This window comes from Cupressus sempervirens, chromosome 9 (assembly GCF_028749045.1).
Source record: "Cupressus sempervirens isolate cs-2001-9-10 chromosome 9, ASM2874904v1, whole genome shotgun sequence".
In the NCBI taxonomy this organism is placed as follows: domain Eukaryota; kingdom Viridiplantae; phylum Streptophyta; class Pinopsida; order Cupressales; family Cupressaceae; genus Cupressus; species Cupressus sempervirens.
In genome coordinates, this window is record NC_143126.1 from 403,221,387 (window position 1) to 403,247,664 (window position 26,278).

Below are 26,278 nucleotides of genomic sequence, written 5' to 3' on the forward strand. Positions count from 1 at the left end.
CTGGTGGTTGGATCTTAATGGGGGATTTTAATGTGCCCCTCTATGATCATGGAAAAATATGAGGTAATCCAAGTCAATTGTAAGGTAGACTTGATCTCATGGATTTTATTGATCATGAAGCCTTAGTGGAAATGGACATCCAAGGAATCAATTTTACCTAGAGTAATAAAAGGATGGGTGAGAACTGCATTCAAGCTCATTTGATAGGGTTCCCATTTCTCTCGATTGGATTCAAAATTTTGTCATTCTTTATCTTTCATTCCTAAGGTGGCTTTAGATCACTTTCCTCTAGTTTTTTTGCTGATTCGTTTTTAGGGAGAAGGAATTTCCCCTTTAGATTTGAAAAAATGTCGATCCAGTACCCAAATTTTTTGCATGACTTTGAAAGGTGGTGGAACATTAAGGTGGAGGGGTCTACTCTCTTCAGAGTGGCGAAGAAGCTGAGATATGTCAAAGATATGGTGAAAATATGGAATAAGTTGCCTTCTAGAGATATTTTTCAGCAAAAGACTTCCCTGAAAGAAGATCTAAAGGAGATTGAACAGAAAATTCAGGTAGAAAGGTACACCATTGATCTTGTAGAAGAAGAAAATGCAAAGCTGGTTGAGTACCATGATATAGTCATAAAGGAAGAGGTCTTTTGGAGACAAAGATCAAGGGCTATATGGCTAAAGGAAAGAGATAGAAATTCGAAGTACTTCCACCTAACAAATATGAAACATTGGGTTGCAAGCAGAATTTCCACATTGAAGATTGATTTCTAGAGATATCTTGAATGAGGAGGAAATTACTAAAGAAATGGTGGCTTTCTTCTCTTCCTTATTAACTTCTAACTAGGGTCTTTCGCAGATAAGTCAAAAATGAAATTTTGGAATCTATTCCCTCAACTTTTGAAGTGCAGAATAAAATTCTGCTGGCTATCCCCTCAGCTGAGGAAATAAGGAAGGCGGTTTTTTCTTTTGAGGGGGACAAATCCCAAGGGCAAGATGGGTTTCCTATGCTTTTCTTCCATATTCTTTGGGATGTGATTGGTAATGATGTTTGTAATGCAGTAAAGGAGTTTTCTGGGGCTAGAAAAATGTTAAAAGAGATTTATTCCACGTTGCTTTGCCTAACTCCTAAGAAGGTTGGTGCAGATTTCCCTGTTTCTTTTAGGCCTATTAGTCTTTGTAACTCGATCTATAAGATCATTTCTAAAGTTTTGACTCTAAGGATTCTTAAAGTTCTCCCAAATTTTATTTCTGAGCAGCAAAATGGGCTTGTTCCTAGAAGGCAGATTCTGGTTCATCATTAAGGTTCATGAGAATATCCACTCCATGGTGATTTATAATACTCACTGATTTGATATGAAAGCGGATGTGTCTAAAGCATGTGATCGGGTGGAATGGAGCTTCCTTTTTAAAGTTCTTAAGGCCTTTTTTTTTGGTGAAAGGTGCATCATGCTTATTTCTCAATTGGTTACTACAGCCTCTACAGCATTTCTTTTTAATGGGGCATCTTCTCTCTTTTTCAAACCCACTAGGAGGTTGAGGCAGGGGGATCCTATTTATCCTATCCAGTTCACTATAATGGCTGAATGTTTGGGAAGACATATTAGGGGTCTTTTGAATAAGGGAACCATTCATGTTATTATGCCTTAATCTAACCCTTTCTCTTGTTCTCATGAACAATTTGTTGTTGTTGACACGATTTTTATGGGTATACCCTCTATAACAGAAGCAAGGAGCTTTAAGAGGGCCCTCAATCTTTACTCTAATGCCTCTGGTCAGAAGGTAAATTTGGAGAAAAGTTCTATTTTCTCATTAATACTCCTCTTCCAAGACAGGTGAAGATTGCAAGTATTATGGGATGTGCTATTTCTTTGGTGCCAAGAACTTATCTGGGTCTTCCTTTAGGTTTAAAGTCACCCTAAGTCATTTTGGGATTCTCATGGATAAGTTTAATAGGAAGCTAGCAGGCCGGAAAGGAAATTTGCTCAGCCAAGCTGCTAAAATTACTCTGCTGAAATCTTGTCTCCAAAGTTTACCTACCTATGCCCCGAGTCTCTTTAGAATTTCGGCAAAGTACGTTGATGCTATTGAAAGAATTCAGAAAAACTTCTTTTGGACAAGGATGGAGGAAAAGGAAAGAATGTCATTGGTGGCTTGGGACTTAGTGTGTAAGTCAAAGAGTTTAGGATGTCTTGGAATGAGGTCTTTGAGACTAATGAACAAAGCTCTTCTTGCTAAGCAGGGTTGGAGAGTCTTTGAGGAAACCAAGTAATGGAGTAAGATTTGCAAACATAAGTATTTGTTTAATACACCTTCTATCTAGGAGTTTCTTAATTCCCCACCCCGCTTGGTTTCCAATGCTTCATCCATTCGGAATGTTGTTCAAGGGGTTAAGGAGATTAAGACTTTAGGAAGCAGATGGAAGGTGGGTGATAGAAGGAGAGTGAAGTTCTCAGAGGATTATTGGCTTCTGGACTATCCTCTGGAAAGTGCTTTTAATGATCTTGACCGTATAGAGAGGTGCAAACAGAGATTTAGAGATTGTGTTTCTAATTATTGGAACAATGGAAATTGGGTGAATATTGTGGAAATTAATTCAAACCTTGGACTTACTCAACATTCTCTCAATTCTCTATGTATTAATCAAAACTCTCAAGATTCTCTTATTTGGGGAATCCATCCTACTAGAAAATACAAAGTGGCTACAGCCTTCAAAACTAAAACTAAAGATAGTTCCTCTTTGTGGGTGAAGGCATCGATGAGAGGTCTTGTTCCTAAGATATAAATTTTCTTTTGGATTGCTCTTCAGAATAAAATATTGACTATTGATAATTTGAATAAAAGAGGGTTCAGTTCATTAATAGATGTAATCATTGCAAGAAAGATGTGGAAAACATTGACCATCTATTCATCCATTGTAGCTTTAATCAAGAGGTATGGAAGATTATTCAAAATTATTGGAAAGTGACTTGGGTTCATGCTGATAATTTGACCAATTGTTTTATGAGCTGGAAATGTCCTTTGAAAGGTACTTAAGTCAATGTTCTATGGAACTTCTCTCTCCCTCATTTGTGTAGGAGCATCTAGAAAGAAAGGAACAAATTGTATCTTCAAGGACAACGATTCCCCAACTTGGGTGGTGGGCCAAAAAATCATTAGGGCAATTAAGGAGAATTTCTCTCACAATGGAAGAAAAGTGGATTTCAATATTATAGACCCAACCATGAAAATCTCTATCAAAACTAACTCTAGAAGAGAGGTTGTGGTTGGGCTTTCCCCTCCAAATGGATGGTTAAAAGCAAGTTTTGATGGGTCTGCAAAAGGGAACCCGAGAAGGGTTTGTTTTATGCGCTGGAAATTTCCTATAAAAGGTATTCAAGTTAATGTTCTATGTAACTCCTCTCTCCCTCATTTTTGCTAGGGCATATAGAAAGAAAGGAACAATTGTATCTTTAGGGACAAAGATTCCCTAGCTTGGGTGGTGGGTCAAAAAATCATTAGGGCAATTAAGGAGAATTTCATCTTGCACAATGGAGGAAAAGTGGATTTCAATATCATGGACCCAACCATGAATATCTCTGTTAAAACTAATTCTAAAAGAGAGGGTGTGGTTTGGCTTTCCCCTCCGAATGGATGGTTAAAAGAAAATTTTAAAGGGTTGGCGAAAGGGAACCCATGAAGAGTTGTTTAATGTTATTGCAGTCCCCATTGACATTTCCTCGAGTCATATTGCGGAGGCAACTGTTGCACCTTATGTGGTTAGAATGGCAGTGAAAACTGGATACCAGAATCTCTGGCTAGAAGGGGACTCTCTTAACATATTTAATAATTTAAACAATAAAAATTGTATCTCATGGACTATTGAAGCTACTATCATGCAAATAGAGGGGCTCTTAAATAACTTTGATAAAGTCCATATTTCCCATAGCTACCGAGAAACTAATAAGGTGGCTAAATCGATCGTTAATATGGCCGTCAGCACTAGGAGACAGATAAGGTGGAGGGAGGACATGAGTGCCTATATGGAGCTTAAGGAATTATTAAAATTTGATGTGCCTAACTCTAATGTGGGGAGGACTAAATAATATTTTTTATACAAACTGCAGGAACCTTGGTAATAATGAAACGATTCCTCAAAATCTGGGTGAGTACCTTTTCATTATTATCATATTAATGAGGCATGTATTCTAGGTGTTGGCAAAGGAGCGTTTGGGTCTTAAAAGTTGTTCTTTTTCATCCTTTTTGTTAGTGTCATTTCTTCTCTATGAAGGATCTCTATTTTTTCTAGCTTGGAAAATGGGAAGTGAGCCGAGAAAGCAAGAGCCATCGGATTGTAAGGCATGGAAAGAGAATCAACCTGTTTGGAGCAGCTGAAAAAGGTAAGGTTACCTGCTATCTGAAAAGAATGGAGTTGGAAGAAAAGGATGGGGACATTCCTAGAAAGCTCCTGGACTATGAGGCAAAACTTAGGCAATTTGTTAAGAACAGTGAGCAGAAAATGAATGCAGTTACTTCCAGCTTATGTGCATCCGCTAATAGCTTGGGTGTTGCATCCCAATTTTTAATGCTCATTTATAGTGTTCGTTAAAAATTTCAAAATTCATCGAGGACGATGAAACACAAGGGGGAGGGTATGTCACATCCCAATTTTGGCTCCATTTGAAATGTTCATATAATCGTTGAGGTTTCATGTGAAGTCAGTTGACAGGTAAAATTAGTTATGATCATGTGAAATGGTAAGATGGTTAATCGTTATAATTTCATATGAAGTTGGCATGCTAGTTAACCATTATGATGATATTTTAATGTTATTTTGGAAAGTTGGTTATTCATCATTAATTCATGGGAAGTGAAATGGTGGTTAGCTATTATGATAGTTTATGACTAATAACTTGTTATGGTAATTATTATTATATTGAGGAATATGATATAGTTGTGGAGAATTTCCTTGCAGAAGCGCATCAAGGGGAGGAACCATTGTCAAAAAAGAATAAGGCTTAGGAGCACCACCATCATTGGGCAAATAGGTACAAGTCTTGAACCACCATGGCTAAGGGTAAACGACTAGACAAGCAAGAGTATACATTGGACAATACCATGAGCTACTTGGTTAATTTTTATAACAAGAGAAATATTAAACATTTAATATCATAGGAAGAACTATTACCTCCTCTTATTTTGAGACCATGGAAGTAATCAACATTATTAACTTTGTATATATATATGATGCCACCATGATACTTAGATCATATCTATGAATTGTACTTATATGTATATATATAGGCCTGCGTATCTAGAGAGAATATAATGATAGAAATAAATTATACATACTCTCAAAATTAAACACGCATATAGATATATGTATATATAGGTACAATTATAAGTAGAATTAAATAGCATGATGACATAATATGTATATGTCTGTGTCTATATATATGTGTGTGTGTGTGTCTATATATATATATATATATATATATATATATATATATACACATACATTTGTTTTGAACCATGGAGAAATAAAATCTTTAAAACTCCTCTACATGAGTAGTGGCCATCTTCAAGTTGGCATTCATCTTTTCAATATTTTAATTTCCGAAACCTTATTGAAACCAATGCTTTGTGAAACTATAAATTTCTGCGGCTACAAATGGCTAAGCATATAGAAAATCATATTACTATCGAGCAACATCTCAAAACGAGAAGTTCAGTATTTTCTTTCCTAAACTTATTCCCTATTCTTCTTCTCCTTCTCTATCGGCACTATGGATTGAGCAACAGTAACGTGGATTGAGCAACAGTAACGTGGATTGAAGCGTAACCAAGATCTATCTCAGCAAGAGCTGATCAATATTATTTTACAAGTCATTGATCGACCACAGATATTTCCTTTTCCATGCTTCTTTTCATTTCACATAATTATCTATTGTTATCAATACCAAGTTCTGATGTTATCAATCGAATAATGGTTCTTTAATACAACCTGCAATTACCATGGTCTGCAACCACGGGTCATCATAGTAGTGGAAACCAAAAAACATAAGCTCTAATTCTTTTCTTTTATTTCTGATCTTGCATGATAACTACATAGGAGCGGATCATAGTCCCTATAACATGTTCTTTACTATATTATGCATGAAGTAATTGTGAGAATCTGAATCCTATATTATGATACTCTAACTTACTCACTAGTATTTGTTCTACACTAGCTGTGGTAAGAATCAAAGTGGCACTCAAAGAAACCATATGTTAAAAATCTCATTATTAATAGCAATCTCCTGGGATGCACCCAAGGCTAGTGAAGCCATGTGAATGGGTAAAGAGGAGAGGAATCCTGCAAGGAAGAACAATCTATGATCAAATTCTCAATTGCATGAACATTTTAAAAAGAAATTGTTAAAATCCAAGCCAGCTCATGATTGTCCAAGTTCAGTTGTCAAGTTGAGTGGTGGAATTAAATACCAGGTTGCTCAGTGGCTAGACAAGGTGTTCCGTGTCTATTTCCGGGTAGGGAGGGTTTTTCTCTGATGAGATTGTGTGGAGATAATTAAGGATCCACAGTTGGGAGGTTAAGCACCTGACAATGTTTCCCCTCTCCATTAGATGCAAAAACATGCACAAGACAAAGATAAGTTTCAAGTTTCAACATCTGTTGGTAACAAGGATTTTACGTTTATGATATTTGAAATTACAAGTTGAAGATATGTTAGAATGATTTATATCATTGAATTTAGTTATTTCCTTCAATGAAATCAGCTTTCTCGTCAATGTAAATGGCAACCAATTAGATCAATTAATCTTCCAATTTGACATGAATTATATCTGTATACTTGAGATAGGTCTACTTGATGGATATTATAACTGTCCTCCTTTTATGTGAAAAATGAAATTGAACATATCTTTTAAACTATATGTTATTGCCATATTTAGCAATAGGAAATAAAAAAGGATGATACAGTGGTATTTGATGCCCTAGATAGTATTTATCATTATGATGCAGTGGTATTTGATGTCCTAAATGGTAATTGACATTTCGATATTGGTAAAAACTATTTGTGCCCTAAGTGGTATATGTGGATTAACCTGGGTTTTACAAATGTTGCCCTAGGCAAATTTCGGTTTCGTAATTTAGGGAATGTAAAACTCAAATTCTATATTTAGATTTATTGATGATGCTATCAATTGTTAGTTATGGAATTTTCATTTATCTGATTGTAACCATTAATCTCATTCACATGAACATAACTGTTATATTATCTTCCTATGAATATGAAGTAATAATTGTATTTCTTTGATATGCTAGTTTTTAGTTAAGACCCGGAAAAAAGTGGTTACATATGGTATGAGAGCTCTGGATTCGACACTGAACCTTGGGCCCAACACCGTTTGAGGGAAGCTGAAACTGTAGTGTTTAATAAGACAGGATGAGCAATTTTTTTTTGTATAACTGAATATTATATTATGTAAGCTGGAAAACCACACTAGAGATCATCCAAAATAGCCAAGGAAGGGTTGAGATGATGGTGTGATCCATATGAAATGGACGGATGGATAAATTTGCAAAATCATAAAGATGAATCAGAACTAAGGAAAATAACAAGATTGGCAAGTCGAGCGGTGATGATCTGTAGTGTCCCCACTATTAGGATTAGATTGGAATACATTAAAACTATAATAGATTGATATGATCATAATAAATCTAGTTAAATAGCTTATATCCTTAATAATTAATTAACATTTGCAAGAAATGTTCTCCACCGGAATAATTCAAATTATGTACGACATTCCTCTAGAATGCCCTCCACCAAGAAAACTTGGATCAAACTATGACATCCATATGGAATGCCCTCCACCAAGAAAACTTGGATCAACTATGACATCCATACGGAATGCCCTTCACCAAGTTATACTCGGATCATTCTCCCCAAGTGCACTTGGATCATAATATGACATTCATAATGAATGTCCTCTACCAAGCTATGCTTGGATCATATATTGACATTCGCCATGAATGCCCTCCACCAAGATTACTCTTGGATCTAAGATATTTTGTTCATTCTATCTTTCATTACTTTGATTATTGATTCCATTATATATAATATATACATGCAACATTTATTATCACACTATATTATAATATAAATGGATCAACATCTATAACCATAGTCTTATTAAATAAGAATCTTAAAACTAGTATTTACCTTAGTATTGGTATTTGTAAATAGATTGCCATTTATCAATATTGTAAGCAGTTTATTAATAACCTTACCTTATGAGTCTGTCGACTCCTCACACTGGCCCACAATAACGTTGCTTCCTCACATATACCGGACCCTTTCTTGTACTGCCTCCTTGATATAAGAAGAATGTCCCTTGTATTCGGTGCATGAGGTTGCCACATCACATAGTCAAACTTTGTCTCTGTCACATCCACGTCAAGCAACTATCTTTACCTCAATCTCCATAGGTGGTATGTGCAGTGGTTTACAAGGATAAATCACTTATTATCACGCTCCTATTCACATAGCCTTGGTGCCTTTTTACAATTGGATATTGCTATTTTTGTCGTTCCAAGTCTCGTCAGTATCCATGGTGTCTATCCACGTGGATGTACCTTTGTAATCTTCGCTGCCCAACTGTAGGTGTAGCTCCTCTTACCATGTGATATGGGATCACTAGTGAACCGTCGGTGATGTTAATCACACCTTCTACATTAATCCATTGTATTGGATTTCAACGATAATGTACTTGCTCCTGTTTTCAAATGTCCTTCCCTTAGGTTTTTTACTTATGTGTTGACCTCTTCAAATGGCCTCTTGATTTATTGTCAAGTTTCTACGTGTCCTTCATATCTAGTATTGTCGAATTGCTGCCCCCAAGATACGTGTTGTTTTTCCTTTATTTATACCCCTTTTCATTTACACACTTATTGTATGGTCGAGGGTCGTGTCCCTTTGACTCCTGACGAATATATCAACTATATAATAACAATGTTATAAGAATACCATTTATTGAATATTATTATATTATAACCATTTGTTACTATATAAGTATGATTATTTAAATATAATTGTTATAACCATTTATCAAATATGATCATTTTTTAATATAACAATTCAATATGATATCTTCTATTGTGTTAATGTAAATAATTGGTATTATAATGATAAATGAGACACAATGATTTACTAAAAGTGAATTGAATACCTATTTTATAATAATGTTTAGTTTTACATCCATTATATCTCATTATGGGGCTATGACATGATCGGGCTATTCATTTGCCTATCTAAATCTTTGGCCAGGGTAGATTAAAGGCATGCTTGCCTAAATGGATCACTAAGAGGTCGATGGTGCAAGCTAACAAGGAGAAGGTTGGTGGCGGTTTATCCTCAACATTGTTTGTTGCTGAGCGGACACTCTAACACCGGGATGCTCGAATGTTAGGACCAAAATGGTACATGTGCCTTATCCCAAGAGGGAGAGCCATTCTCGGTAAAGAATGAGAAGATTACACTAGGTCCAAATGCCAAGGCTTGCACAATACAAACCAATTTCTATAAATCTTGATGCAGTGTTATCTAAACCTTGATGGTGACTAGATATTTCTTTTCAGTTGCATGTTTTCAGCATTATACTTTATGCAAGTACATTCCTATTCATATGAAATGGTAGTAATATTTTGTTATCCATTTTTGGACTCGAACTGAAGGAAAAAACATAATTATGAACCATGATTTTGACAATTCTTTTAACTTGAAAATGATGATCCTTTCTAATGTTGATTAAATGACAAGAAGGCCATCTTGTGCTCCAATAGGAGTAAGAACACTTGCATAATTGAAACTATCAATGCTTATTTATAAATGTAACTTATGTTTGACTTGAATTTTTCCTTGAAACATTACGGTGGGCATGAAAGCCTAGGTCACACAAATGGGAAAGGTAAATTCCCAAATATTTATAGTCAACAAGTGAGCACGCCTAGATGATCTACTCGATAAGAAGCCTATATAAATTGTTTCAGATGCTTATGATCAATTCACGACCCAAGGATGGGCTGAGCTAAGAAATTTCAGCATGAATGGTGGAGTGCCATAGAAATGTAAGAGTTTTGTGGATAGATAAAACACAATGTCTAAGCCACAATCAAGATATGGTGGACAAAACATACAAGCATCAAGGCCACACCCCTATCTCAGGGATTGCGTGTGGGCATGTAGTCCAAGTGCTAGGAGATTAGCATACAGATAGTGTGGTACCATGTCTATCCTAACCTCTATGATTTTGATTAGATGTATGGTGATCTTTAATAGTATAACATGTTTTAACCTTTTCACGCATTGTTATGCACACACATGCGATATTGATTTTATATGGTAATATCACAACATACTGAGTTGTTTCATATTGTTTTAGAGATGAAGTATATTTCTATCATGAAACGATTATTCTAATGAAATGTTATTGTGGTAATATGGGCATGAAGGCTGAGGTTACATAAATGGAAACATGGATCTACTAACCTCTTCCAGGTGATTTGTGAGCTTACAAGGATGATCTACTCATTAATTAGTACCATATGCCAGATGGTATGTATGAGTGATTTAAATTATTTATGATCTAGAACATGTTAGTTGAGGAATTACAAATTTTGAATGCTTATCTTACTCTCAATTATTGAACACTAAAAATTCTCTTACATGAGATATCAATATGAGAATTGAACTAAAGATATTATGAGTGTCTACATGAGTATGACAAGAATATGAAATAGAATATCCTAAAACATGATCAACTCAAAGTGATGCTAATGTGGCCACAAGTACGCTAAAGTAAACTCAGGTGAGTGTGTGTTTCATTTTTTATTTTATGATATCATGCAAGCATTTTTCTGGAAGCATTGAGGTAAAGGAATAATAGACCTTGATTTTTTATCATGACTTAGATTTGATTCTATATCATACCCTGTGACTTCGATTTGTCACTTGGTGTAGCACCTACTTGGTTTTCCTCCAACAACCTTCCCTTTAGTCATCCCTTCGCAAGGCTTCATAGTCTTCTTCCATGCTCTTCTTTTTCCTCTTGTCTTAGCGCCCTCTGAATGGCCTCAAACTTGTCTATGTGCTCCTTATGACTTTAGTCTTTGTTCAGAGGATTTGGCATAAATTACTCCTCTCAGAAGGGTTGCTTTGTCTTCTTTTTCTCTCTTTTGTCTCCCTTCGCCTGTTTTCTTCAAACGTTTGTAGAATCTGTTGACATCTATTATCTCTATTAATTTCCCCCAATGAGTTATAAAGGGCCAAAAATGTTCATGCCAATAGACGTGGGAGCCTTCTCATCAATGGTCAACTATAAGGTTTACTCCAAGAGAATATCACAATTCACTTTCAAGGACCCATTCCTTCACAGCTTCTCCTTATACATGAGTTTCTATTGACACTTGCAATAGTAAGATGCAATCCCTTGGCAAGGCTTCACGGTCTTCTTCCATGCTCTTCTTTTTCCTATTGTCTTAATGCCCTCTAAATGGCCTCAAACTTGTCTATGTGCTCCTTATGACTTTTGTCTTTATTTAGAAGATTTGGCATAAATTACTCCTCTCAAAAGGGTTGCTTTGTCTTCTTTTTCTATCTTTTGTCTCCCTTCGCCTATTTTCTTCAAACGTTTGTAGAATCTATTGACATCTATTATCTCTATTAATTCCCTCCAGTGAGTTATAAAAGGCAATAGACGTGGGAGCCTTCTCATCAATGGTCGAGTACAGGGTTTACTCCAAGAGAGTGCCACAATTCACTCTCAAGGACCTATTCCTTCGCAGCTTCTCTCTGTACATGAGTTTCTATTGACACTTGCAACAGTAAGATGCAATCAGATGTTAGTGCCCTTTCCCCTTCAAACAACCCTTGGAATGTGTTGTCTTCATTACGGCTACTACCCTCGTCTATTGGTTGTCCCATTATTCATCCTTTATCATATACTATACTCTATCACTCTAAAGTTGTTTATAGACAATGACACCAATTGTTTAGTGTTTTGGGTAATAAGTTGATACACACAAGAGTATAGAAACAAAAAGAAATGCAATGTAACACAAGTATCAAAGAACTCATCGAGTCTTCTTTATTAATATCAGAAAATGCTTAAAGCCATATATATACCAAACTCACAATGCTAACACAAATCTTACTCCACAATAATGATTCTTCTCGTTCTCAACTACATCTCATATATAAGTATCAAAGGGATGCGACAACCAACCATCGCAAGTAATCCAAATTGCCAACCCAAACTATGTATCCCTTCGGACACACTAACATATACTAAGATCTAAGTTTACTGACAACATAGCTCTGCACACATTTGTTGCATTTGTCACTACTCAAACCACATTTTGTGGCCCAACCTCCTCAATAGCCTCCCTAAGGACCTTAAACACAAAACAATCAATCAACTAACCTATGAAAGTATGGGCCCTCTGCACATTTAACCATTATGTTGATGAGTGGATGATGGCTAATGGTCATCCACACATCCATTATTATGTTGTATCCAAATTTCATCCAACATGCCTTTATTTGCTCCATCAAAACATTGACCTTACCATAGTTTTTATCCAAGATTCTGGTCTTCAATTTGTGCTCACCTAGTGGCACATATGATGGTTCCCCTCATCATCATCAACATCATCTCCTTGTAACAAGGAGATTAAGTTACATAAAACGGGACACCATTGGCAAAGAGCTTGTCAAGAGTATCATCTCATCTTTTAACTGCATATTGAACAAATCAGCTAGGGTTGCTTTGCATCTTGTGTTTCTTCGTGCCCTCTTGTGATTCCACCACAACACCATGAGTAGATAAATGCTCTGAGACTGGCCTAATATTGTTCCTACTCTCTAATATAACATACAAGCAAAAACATGTGGTTGCCTCTGCGTCTATTGAATTGTTTGAACTTGAATCCTACCAGACAAATTAGTAGGAATTACAACTACATTGTCTTTAGGAATACCCCAAACCTTGTTGAACTCAATTCTATACTTGATATTTTTAGGCTCTTCCAAACATTTACATAGATCTTGTTATAACAATATCAAATATTAACTCATTGCAAAAGGAGACCCCAAAGTTTTTATATTTTAGAGTTTTGCTTAAGTGTTTAAATTTCAGTCTCTAGTCTTTTGCCAGTGTGAAATTTAGGAGTTTAATCAAAGCTTAGAATTTCGCTAAGCTCAGGAGTGTCATCAAAATGTTTGCTCGAAGTTGACGATAGATTTCCATTCAAGTTTCCAAAGCCTTTCAATTGTCAAGCAATTTTCATAAATTTCTTGAGAATTTTCTTAAGGTTCTCTTATCTGATAAACAGATTCCAAGTCATTTTATGCAGACTTAAAGGAGATTTTTAAATCAAATTCAAAATTTCAATCCGAAAATTCTCAAAATTGGGGAAGAATCACTCAGGTAGATGTCAATGTAGAAAAAACAGTGAAGAAAGTCTACCGAAGCCTTGAGAATCATGACGCTAATCAAAGATAAACAATTGACACACAACCTTTATCCATAGGGGACGACTCCCTTATTTGTTCTAATAAAAATCCTACCAATTTTTAGATATTATTTGCAATTGACAGTGAATTTTCTTCTAAAATGCTTTCAATCTAATCTAGGCAAAAAAATTATTTTAGGGCCAAAGCTCCATCCAAAACCAAAGGTCTTACAACATGATATTCTAAGATGCAACTAAATACACAGCCCAAGGTACACATCACTTAACTAAGATGGTTTCTTATTGTGATATTGCTATCAGGATTTTACTGTGTAGTTTTTAAGTCAAACTCATTGACCCATGTTTCATGAGCAATGATTCAATATGGATCCACCTCTCATGAGAATATATGGAACATTAAGCACTCATTGAATCTAGGTGATGCTCACAAAGGTGAAGCATTGAGACTTCCTAGGTCACCCATCCTAGTACTACTCCAACTTGAGCGCGCTTAACTACGGAGTTTCCTCCATGGCTAAACCCATTCTGCTTGCAACCCCATTTGCAAAACCTTCACCAAGTGTTGTGCCTTATGAGCCAGTCATTAGAAAGCCCCTTAAGCTCATCAATTGATAAGTAGAAGATAATTTCCACAACAAGTCAAATTGTGATATTGCTATTAGGATTTAACTATGTAGTTTTTGAGTCAAACTCATGACCCATGTTTCATGAGTAGTGATTCAACAAGAATCCATCTCTCATGAGAATAAATCAAACACTTCGCACTCATTGGGTATAGGTGGTGCTCACAGAGGTGAAGCATCGGGACTACCCGAGAGGTCACCCATCCTAGTGCTACTCCAGCTTGATCTTACATCAAGACCTATAGCCACTATGGATTTTACATACACTTATTTATGTTGGCATCATAGCTAAGTGAGTGAATGGCTTCTACAAAATTACTAGAAAGCCAGATGAATTGCAGCATCTTTTGTACTTCCTTGCACATATGTACCTTGTATAGCTGCTTGTCTATGCTTTATCTTGATATTGTAGTTTATGGTTATCAATGATGTTTCGGGATTGCTATTTATGTATATTATCAACGATGGTTTCTTTCATGTGATGCGTACACTGTGATTTTCTATTTGTGGATCATTCCAATGTTTCAATAGCATTGCTTTCAATGTATTGTTGTGTGTGATTTGATCATGTTATCTAGTATAGCATCATTTGTTATAATTACTGATTTCTGCATATGTGGCTTTCTTATGATTATTGACTAATGGACGAAAAAGTTCCATTCTTCTTTAACACAAGTTTCTTGACATACAGAAAATGCAAGTCAAATATTTGAACAAAAGGACAGGTTGGATTTTATCATTTATGTCACTATGCATAATGTCAAACTTGTGTGTCTCTGAAGTATACCTGCATGTATTTAAACTCAGTAAAACTCAGAGCTTTGCTTCTCACTGATAGATCTGGGCCATCCTGAATTAAAGTCAGCAACAAGAGATACCAAATCAAAAAATTTAGAAGAGAACTAAATATCAATCATATGACAATCATTTTTTTAACAAAAGAAGATTCTGAAAAGAATGGAAAATGAAAAAAGATAACATATCAGTGATAAGCATAGAACCTGATATTATTAGTGTAGATACTGCTTAAATACCTGTGAAATGAAAAGTGGGAATTTTTTAGCCAGAGATCCATGATACCTGAAAACAAGAAACCCTGGTTTCAGTGATCTGAATGGACATGTATAGTGGTTCCCATGGATGGCAATGAAATAAAATCTAAAAGCCATGATACAATGAACAAAAATATTCTTCATGAGAACTGTGTTGTTTAACCATACTCTACCTTAGTACAGACTTCACTGTTCTTTCTAAGTAGTCAGGACGGTTGCAAGCCATTATCACAACAGCTGCTACAGGATCCTGTTCAAGTTAAAATTCCCGACTGAGTTGCCAACATAATCTTGCTTAGCACAAATTTGGCAGCAAGCATCTCTTGGAAATTTAATAAAAAAATACAGATTAAATTGCCAAACATTTCAATATAATCAGATTTCCAAAGAGCTTAACGACTTATTTTCTCTAGAACTCTCACCTCAACACCTTCATTCTTTAGTCCATTTACTCCTCTTTCTGCAAGCAACATGTTACACAAAGTGTGGACAATGAGGACGAGACATAAGTTTATTGTGGAATAGAACAGTTTTTATTTTATCATAAAGCTATTTGATAAATGATACCAATGCATCAAAGCAGAAGGAAATTCAAATCGTGCCATAAATATGGCATAATTTTGAAACATGCTAGTCCCACACATTCTTAAAGGATTAAAAGATTGAATAAATGATCGGGGGCAAAGCAGGAGGTGTGATGGGGAAAATAAAATTTTGCAATACATTCTCAATTAATTGTCCATGTCCAAGAATAAAATTGTGTACAAGATATCAATTTGCAATTTAATCAAACAAACTAATAATTTGCAATATTTTTGCTAAACTTTTAAACATTTGTACTGAATCAATAGACAATCAAAAACAGAATTTAAGTTTTAAATCACATGATATTGATATAACAAGAAAGAAAATACTAATGCTGACAATTTAACATCCTGTGCCTCAAGTGGTTGATTTTGATAGCAAACATAAGCCTAGGTTAGGTAAGCATGTGCATGATGACTCATTCATGGAATATCAGTGAGAAGCACCTGCCAGCAACAAAAACTGCTTGTAGCAGGTGATCACAGAATTCACCAGATCAAATGGTATTAGATACCAAATTATCATTGTGGGAGCATTTATGAATGTTAACTCATCTTCTCCACACAGAGTGGAATGAGCTCTGTTGGCTATATAACAATCTGTGTTGAATGGATTTCACTTTTTTCGTCTTTGAGGTTTTGCAATTTTTGATACAACAATATAGCGACAAAATAGAAAATATTGCAATAAACTTTCAACTCAAAATTTGGATATTACATAGGCAATATACGGCTGAAAATTCTAGATTTTAATATGAACTTAGAATCTTAGATACTCAATATTTTCACAAAATATCAACAACCAAGTTCATAAAATATCCCTTATTATCCAAATCAAAAATACCCTGAAATATTAGAAGTGACAATCCATGAACTTAAAGGTAAGGCATGCCTTGAAACCCTCTGAAAGGAAGAATATCAGCAGAAAAAGAATTCTTCAACAAACAAATGCAGCTGCAGATATGGAAAACGCTGCTCCAAAAATAACCCATGTCACCCTCTCAAACAGACTGCTCAAGGAAGGAATTCAAACACAGGTCTAACACTTGATTGCAACCCACAAACACCTTCAACACAACAGTAGTTTAAATAGAAATGAAGGCCAAAGAAAGGCGTCTGACCCAGTAATCCATCTTGATGTAAATCACAGCAGATTGAAGAATAATTTGGTAAAACTCACCTCCAAATTATCAAGCCCAGATGCAGAATTAATTTTCACATAAACACAAATTATCAAAGTGCCAATCACAAAGGAGAAATCAGTCCTCTCGAACAGCCAATGTTGAAACCCTCAAGAAACTCACAAAATTCATAAAAGCAAATGACAAGAGATAATAGAATGAATTGCTTTCTCACAAAGCATTGCTTTTATAAGATTTGAATCCAAAAAGCTTCTCATTCACACCTTTCACGTAGAAGGCTTCAAGCTCACACCTTTTCACTTAAGAGACTGAATGCTCACACTTTTTATTTAAATTATGATTTTGCATTTGGAAGCATATTCAACTTTTAAATATAATAACTCCTTTATAATTCAATGGCTAGAGTCTTTTTGTGCACACTTTTCACTAAAGAGGCTTCTTCAACACACCATCAAATTAGAACATGAAGCTTATGAAGTCATTTATTAAGTTAGACTTAATAAATAACTTTCACTATGCAACTCATTATTAAAGCCCAATAAAATACTAATGGAGACTGGACTAAGGGTGTCACAATTGCAATGCCAAAGATGGAAACCCTATTCACCTGACTTCCTATAAATAGCAAATCACACAAATTGAGACTCTCAAATCTAAGTGTCAGTGCATGAGGGTCGTGATGATGAACTTACATACCCATGCTTTTGGGCCCAACTAAATTGGGGATATTACAATCTGCCCTCCCTAAAATTGCTTATTCCCCAACAATCTCAGAAACACATAACCCATCAGCCCGCCCAAATCCCAAAGATAAGACTGAGTAATGTCCTTGTCATCACTAACCAGCTCTTGTAACATCATCAGCGATACACCTGGATGAACCTGCCAAACTAAATCAAATCTGACTGCATAAATCGGAGGAGTGAACATCTCAAAGGGAAGCGACTCAGTAATTGCTTCCCCAAACTGCACAAAGTGAGCTGCCATACACACCATCTAACACATGCCTAACTAAACTATGCACCTGAAAAAGATCATGCACATGAAAGTCAAAAGTAAAAGCATATGTACTCGACATCATGTACACATCCCAAAACTCCTTTGCAAGCCCTATCAGAAATCTCAATGCACTAGTAGGATCCCAAACAAAGAATAGAAGCCTACCAAAGCCAGCATCCAACATCTATTGCTCAACTCTAAACTCAACATCACCAAGCCCAGAATGGTGAAGCTAATCTACCAAACTTCAGTGCTCACCATGTCAACAGTGGCGGGCCAAAGCACACTAAATGCATATCCATCTGTACTATAGAGATCAGAACATTTGAAAGTGGTTGTATCACGAGCACCGACTCTATCTTCTACAAAGCTCCCATGGATGTATTGACTCTGCAAGTAATCCAACTTGCAACCACCGATCCCATCTACTACAAATGACAAATACTCATCCCAAAAAGAATGATACAGCCCTGAAATCAGTCCACATTGATCTCTCACCAAAAGCTCTATGTGTGGGTCATAGGAAAAAGTGATAAGTACTCCTCCCTATGTAGTCTCAGTAAAAGGCTCCCACCTTGACCAAACGTTGACCATCATAGCTCTAAATGTAATCCTTGACATCTAGCTCATCACCAACAACATCTATAGCAGGTGTAACCATAGGAGAACCCAATGCAACATGTGCATTCCCGCTACCCTATTTAGATGCACTCATCCCAACTGTAACATTTGCACCTATAAGTATAGGAGCATCACCAACTATGCTCCTATAGGAAATTGAACTATGTCGACAAATGGTGTAAACTATAGCCAACTCCACTCTGATGAGTGATCAACATCAATCTCAAAAGGTGGATCATCATAAGACTGTTGCATCCATCTCGAACAGAGGATTGTCTACAAAGTGAACCTCACCACTTAGCTCATTTGTACTATACCATGACACTATCAAAACATCACTCACCTTATATCAACATGTGTGCTATCATCAATGCACACATCAAAAACCCATGCATACTACTAAACATCTCAATAGATGACTCAAATGGTATGGAAGTAGCTGGTGATCTAACATTATCATCACATACTCTTACTCCCACTATCATTGCATTACAATCAAATGCAAAATCTTGGGAACTTGTACCAACAACTACATTATCCGACTCAAAACTTGACATGAATTCCAATCACACCCCACATCCAATGTGTCCAATACTTGAGCAAAGACATGTGGTAACTCAAAACAAATGTCTTGCACATTTGTATTACAATTGCATCATCATGATGCCAAAAATCCTCAGTATTGTCATGCAAATCAGAACTAATGTGACTATCAATATCCATCTTATCTTCCTTAGTATCATCAATACCATGTGCACTATCATCCATTTCTCTGTTCACACAATATTTACCAACATTTCTGTGACACCAAGTGCAACTGTAATCTCACGTGAGCCATTGCTGAAATTCAAAATCAGACTTGTTTTGACTGAGAATATTTTATTGATCTCTAATGGTGTCCGCTGTAGCATCACATTTCTTCCTTTCAAAAAATGATATCATGTGTTGCTTAAGTTTTGGATTTAAAATCACTTTTGTCATCTATTTGTTGTTTTCATTCGATTCATTTACCAGCGCATGCAACTGTTTCACAATACCATCTCATTGTTTCTGAGTAGTGGCCATAATTTTGATATATGCACAATAAATTTAAATTCCCTACCCTACAGGATGGCAAGAAACCGCTCCGATACCACTGTAATGAGCCCTACTGGCTCTCAAACAATATGTGCTGAAGAATTGATACCTTTTTTTGTTTTTGAGGTTTAGCAATTTTTTATACAACAATATAGCAGCAAAATAGATAAATGACAATAATTTCAACTTAAAATTTGGATATTACATAGGGAATATACAGCTGCAAATTCCAGATTTTAATATCAACTGAGATACTCAATATTTTCACAAAATATCAACAACCTACTTCGTAAATATCCCCTATTATCTAAATCAAGAATACCCAGAAAAAATAGAAGTTGCAATCCATGAACTTACAAGTAAGACATGCCTTGAAACTCTCTGAAAGGAAGAATATCAGCAGCAAAAGAATTCTTCAACAAACAAATGCAGTTGCAGATATGGAAAACGCTGCTCTAGAAATTCTCCGCATTACGCTCTCAAACAAGCCACTCAAGGAAGGAATTCAAATGCAGATTTAACACTTGATTGCAGCCCACAAACGGCTTCAAAGCAACAGTATTTTGAATAGAAATAAAGGCCATAGAAAGGCAACCGAATCAGTAACCCTTCTTTATGTAAATTGCAGCAAATTGAAGAATAATTAGGTATACTTTAGCCCCAAATTATCAAGCCCAAATACAGAATTAATTCTCAGAATCAGAAACACAAATCACTCTGTATTTCAACAGCTCACTGTGTCAATCAAAAAGGAGGAATCGATCCTCTCCAACAGCCAACCTTGAAACCCTCAAGAAACTCACAAAATTCATTAAAGCAAATGACAAGGGATAATAGAATAAAATGTTTTCTCACAAAGCATTGTTTTTTTAACATTTCAATCCAAAAAGCTTCTCCTTCACACCTTTCACTTAGAAGGCCTCATGATCACACCTTTCACTTAAAAGACTTAATGCTCACACTTCTCACTTGAATTATGATTTTGCATTTAGAATCATATTCAACTTTTGAATATAATAACTCCTTTATAATTCAATGGCTAGAGTCTTTTTGTGCACACTTTTCACTGAAGAGGCTTCTTCAACACACCATCAAATTAGAACATGAAGCTTATAAAATCATTTATCAAGTTAGACTTAATAAATAACTTTCAATATGCAACTCATTATTAAAGCCCAATAAATACTAACGAAGTCTGGACTGAGAGTGTGACAACTACATTGTCAAAGATAGAAATGTTGTCAGGAAAGTGTATCGAGAGGCTCCCGATGGTGTATCGGGTTGTTCTCGACGGTGTATCAGGAGCTTCTCGACGATGTATCAGGAGTTTCCCGACGGTGTTTCAGGATGTTCCCGATGGTGTATCAGGAGCTTCCCAACGGTGTTTTAAGATGTTCCCGACAGTGTATCGGGAGGCTCCCGACGGTGTTTCAGGATGTTCCCAACGGTGCATCGGGAGGTTCCCGACAGTGTTTCAGGATGTTCTCGACGGTGTATCGGGAGGTTCCCGACGATGGATCAGGATGTTCCCGACAGTGCATCGGGAGGTTTCTGTCAGTGTATCGCGATGTGTGCCATCAAGCCGACATGTATCGAGATGTATCCAGAAGGTTCTATTATTATAACTGGCATGTTGTATGTGGCCGACGGATACCTTCGAGAAGGTTCCTCGAACAGTATTTATATTTCCCTTCGAGATCATTGTAATCATGATCATGAGAACCTAATGTAACATCTTGGATATGCGAATAATAAAAGAAGAGTTCTGCTGTTTGTGTTCGTGTTCATTATCTGTGTGCATTTCTTAATTAACCTATGCGGTAAACATTTGGCGCCGTTGCCCGATGGACCTGGAAAGGCAAGAGAATGAAGAGTAATGCCGAATCAGCTGAACAAGAATAAGAACAAAGTAAAGGACAAGGATGAAATACGCACAGCACATGGCGATCTGATTTTGGCGTAGCAAGCTGAACGCAGAAAAAGATTCCACAAGATTGTTGTCGACGGACGCAAAAGTGTGGATGCATTATTGGAGGAAACACGACAGCGTGTGGAATTGGTGGAAGAGGCAAGGGAGGATTTTTTGAATTGGTGTTTGCCGAGGGAAGACAGTCCAAACGGAAGAGAATCACTCGGAGTGCCGAAAGAGCAAGAGCATAGAGGGAACTCTTCGTCCAGGATCCACTTCCAAAAGGAACAGATTCACTTAACGAAGATCCTTCTTCACCAAACACAGCTGTCAAGATACCAAGCGTGAGCATCGGAATACCAAGTGTGAGCGTCGGGATGGCGGGACCAAAGGAGAAGTTACCTAAATTTGATGGTGATGGAGCAGCTGATCCCATCCGACATTGTAAAACCTGTGAAACGATTTGGAGAGCTAATGGCATAACGGATACAAATGAATGGATGAGGCAATTTTCAGCAACCCTCCGAGGTGTTGCAATTGATTGGTTTACCGATACCGATCCACAAAAGTTAAACAGTTAGGATAACATTAAAAAGGAGTTCATCGCTGAATTTCAACTCCTACGCGACGATAATGAAATTGTAGCGGAGATATTCAATACTAAGCAAGGGAAGAATGAAACAGTCCGAGTCTTCGCAAGGAAATTGAAGGACTTGATCAATAAAATGGAGAATAAGCCAGTTGACGGGTTATAGAAACGATGGTTCATTGAGGGCCTTCACCCAAAGCTGCGGAAGAAGATGAAGATCGTGCCACCATCGACCTACATTGAAGCATATAACCGGGCAATGAATTTGGAAAGTGAGCAGAAGACCAAGAAGAAGAGGAAGAATAGTTCATCCGATTCAGATGACGACGCCTCTTCAGGAGAAGATAGCAGTGATGATGAAGGCAGCAGCAAAAAGGTTTGTGCCCTTCAAAAGGACATGATTCGGATGATGAAGGAATTCAAGAACATGAACAAGGAGAATAAGGGCAATGAACTGTGGTGCACGGAGTGCACGAAGGAAGGCCATACGAACGGATCCTGCCCGAAAGAGCAATATTGTGAGATCTGCCAGATTATGGGACACTCGGTAAAGGAATGCCCTTTCAATTTGAAAACAAGAACACCACAGCAAGTGTTCCTAACACAGGAAGCATCCACGTCCGGAGGGAGCGGGAACAACAGTACGGAGGGTGCCACATCGGGAGGATACAGAAACAACCGGCGCAGTCAAAACAACAACAATGGCGGCAACAACAATAATGGCAGAAGGAGTTGAATTCAGTACGATGCAAATGGTCGGCCAATTGTTCAATGTTGCGCATGCAATCTGTGGGGTCACTTTGCCCGAGAGTGCACAACAACGAACACGCCGAAGTTACTATGCCGATGGTGTGGACCTGGCGATCATGACGATGCTAAGTGCCCGAAGTCCGGAGTCAACTTGATTACTGTCGGGATGGATGAAGAAGTTCTGGCAATCACTCGGAAGCAGGCGAAGCTATACCCTAACCCAACGGAGGAAAAAAAGAGACTGGAGGAAGCACGGGTAGAGATCCAAAAAGCAACACAGGCAGAAATGGCACACCTGAAGGACCCGCCAAGTACCTTCGTCCGGAACTGTGCAGAACAGAACATTGTACAGCAAATATTGCAAGCTGAGATACCCGTCAGGATAAATGATCTATTGCTCACTATGCCTCAACTCCGTACGGCCCTCACAAATATAGTCCCGAGTGCTAAGCAACTCATAGATAAAGACAAGGAGAAACAGGGGGGTACAAGTACAGAAGACCCGATGCTCTTAGCTCTTTCATCTAGACGCTATCCGGAGGTTGTTGAAATGGGCATTCTCGGGACTGTGCTAACGGACACGATCGTCGACGGAGGATCCGGTGTCAATGTGCTACCAGAGTATACTTGGAAAAAGTTAGGACAGCCGACATTGTGGCCACCTACCTTCCAATTGTTAACAACCGATCAACATGGAATCAAGCCATTGGGAATACTCACAGCGCAACCAGTGACAATTGGAACACAACCATTCCTGTTGGACTTCGTTGTGATTCCTCTAAGGCGGAAGGGGTACGATGCTATTCTAGGTCGGGGGTGGCTGATACAAGCCAAGGTAAAGCACGATTGGAAGAAAAATACTTTATCACTCGAAAGCAAAGGCTGGAAGTATGTTATTGATCTGCACACTCAGATGGTCGGGGAAGAAGCCCTATTGTCAGACTCCGAAGGCGAAGAAGATGAAAAGGGGCAAAGTATGGAACCAGATGAGGAGGGAGTACTACGACTGCAAGGAGATGATGATTTGGATTCAGTAAATTGTCTCTACCATTGGCAGATAGAGGATTATGAATTGTTTCACAGCTACAACGTACTAACAATAGAAGGATTCAGTAATGATGAATTTCCAAAGGAGTTTACTGAAATACAGGAAGGCGATGCGTCACTCGATCTGACCCCGGCACATAAATTCGCTGAAGGGGAACCCATCAAATACAATGAAGTCGCATTGCAGACCATGAATTTGGGAGACGAAGCCGAACCACGGAACATTCTGGTAGGAGACAACTAGGACCCAGTACTAAAGGCAGCAGCATTCAAGATATTTTTAGAATATAAGGATGTGTTTGAGTGGGCATACAAGGACCTCAAAGGAGTACCGCCGGAGTTGTGGGTGCACCGCATTCAGTTGATCCAATGAGCAATACCTGTAAGAAAGCGGCCCTACAGAATGAACAAAAATTATGCGGCACAGGTTACGGAGGAAATCAATCGCATGTTAGAGGTCGACATTATTTTCAAGGTGCACACCAGTGAATGGGTATCCCCGATAGTGATCTCACTGAAAAAGGACTCCACTCAGATCCGAATATGTGTTGATTTCCGATGCCTAAATGTCGTCACCATCAAGGATCCGTTTCCGATTCCATTCACAGACAGCATCCTGGAAGAGGTAGCGGGACACGAGATCTACTCATTCATGGATGGTTTTTCCGGCTACAATCAGATTTCCATCGCAGAGGAGGATAAGCTGAAGACGACATTTTTCGTAGAAGATGGGGTGTATGCCTATAATTGGATGTCGTTTGGTCTGTGCAATGCACCTGCAACATTTCAACGAATCATACTACATATTTTTGATAAGATGTCTGTCGGAAACTTCAAGGCATTTTTTGGATAATTGGTCGTTGTTCAATGCGGAGGACAAACACCTGGCAGCATTGGGCGAGTGTATGGAAAGGTGCCGACGTGCGCGCCTGGCCCTAAATCCAAAGAAATGCAGATTTATGGTTCCCCAGGGGAGGTTGCTCGGACACATAGTCTGTAAGGAGGGACTAAAGATAGATCCGGACAAAGTGCGAGTCATATTGGAGATGCAACCATCCACCAATGTAACGGAGGTAAAATCTTTCCTTGGACATATAGGCTATTATAGACGCTTCATCAAAAAAATTTCCAAGGTAGCATATCCACTGGACAGGTTGACGAGCAAGGGAGAATCATTCCGATGGGAAAAGAATTAAGATGAAGCATTTGAAGGGCTCAAAGTAAGGTTGGCTACTGCACCCATCCTGGCCTACCCGGATTGGAATAAGGAGTTTCATGTGCATGTTGATGCATCTAACTATGCGATCGGAGCAACTCTCGCACAAACCGGTAGCCACAGGTTGGATCATCCAATCTACTTTGCCAGTCGGTTACTATCAAAAGCAGAACAAAATTATAGTACGACCGAACGGGAAGCATTGGGGATGGTCTATGCTGTGCAGAAATTCTGACATTACTTGCTGGCTACTCCGTTTGTGTTCTATGTCGATCATCAGGCCCTGTTGTATATGATCAACAAGCCAGTCATTCAAGGAAGAATCAGCCGATGGTTACTCCAGTTGCAGGAGTTTACCTTCCAAATCATTGTACGGCCAGGAAAGAAACATGTAAGCGCGGATCATTTGTCACGTATGAGAATAGGAGAACCAGCAGACGGTGTAAATGATGACTTTCCTGACGCACAGCTATTTCAGATTGCTGCACTACCGCAGTGGCATACAAGCATCGGCGAATACTTGTCAACAGGACAGTTTCCAAATACCATCCCACCGAATGAAAGACGGTTGGTGATACGGAGCGGAACATTTCAGCTGATTAATGGATTGTTGTATAAAATGGGACTCGATTAGATCCTGAGGCGTTGTGTCCTGAAGGAAGAAATTCCACGGGTATTGAAGGACCAGCAGGAGGACACATGGGGCCGGACACAACTGCACGAAAAATACTTCTAGCAGGATTATGGTGGCCAACAGTATACAATGACGCCAGGGAATGGGTTGTTGCATGCGATACATGTCAGCGAGCTGGAAAACCTTTGAAACGAGATTTCATGCCTCTGAATCCTTCTCATGCTCAGGAGCTCTTTGAACGGTGGGGTTTGGACTTCGTAGGACCGCTGAAGACAAGCAGAATCAAAAGGTGTCGTTACATTGTTGTTGCGACGGAATATTTGACTAAATGGGTGGAGGCGCGTGCACTACCGGACAACTCAGCGGTAAGTACAGCAAAGTTTATTTATGAACAAATAATTACTAGATACGGCATTCCGTTACAATTAACAAGTGATAGAGGCGGACATTTTGTAAATCATGTGGTCCGACTGCTTACCATGGAGTTCAAAATTTATCATTCACTGTCAAGTCCGTACTACCCAAGAGCAAACGG

At 37.8% G+C, this 26,278-nt stretch overlaps 1 protein-coding gene across 2 annotated transcripts in view; it reads right to left on the bottom strand.

The window, feature by feature from the left end:
• Positions 1-26,278, bottom strand: part of LOC149538966 (alpha-1,3-mannosyl-glycoprotein 2-beta-N-acetylglucosaminyltransferase-like) — a 209,073-nt gene that overhangs the window by 102,267 nt on the left and 80,528 nt on the right. For both annotated transcript variants that reach the window (XR_016356149.1, XM_089800356.1), the window contains exons 5-8: positions 15,598-15,635; positions 15,349-15,425; positions 15,158-15,203; positions 14,911-14,973 (exon numbers count right to left, since the gene is read on the bottom strand). Coding sequence is in view for 1 of the 2 variants with exons in the window: in XM_089800356.1 (XP_089656482.1) it covers positions 14,911-14,973; positions 15,158-15,203; positions 15,349-15,425; positions 15,598-15,635 (224 nt within the window). In the remaining variant the exon portion in view is untranslated. The remainder of the gene's footprint in view (positions 1-14,910; positions 14,974-15,157; positions 15,204-15,348; positions 15,426-15,597; positions 15,636-26,278) is intronic.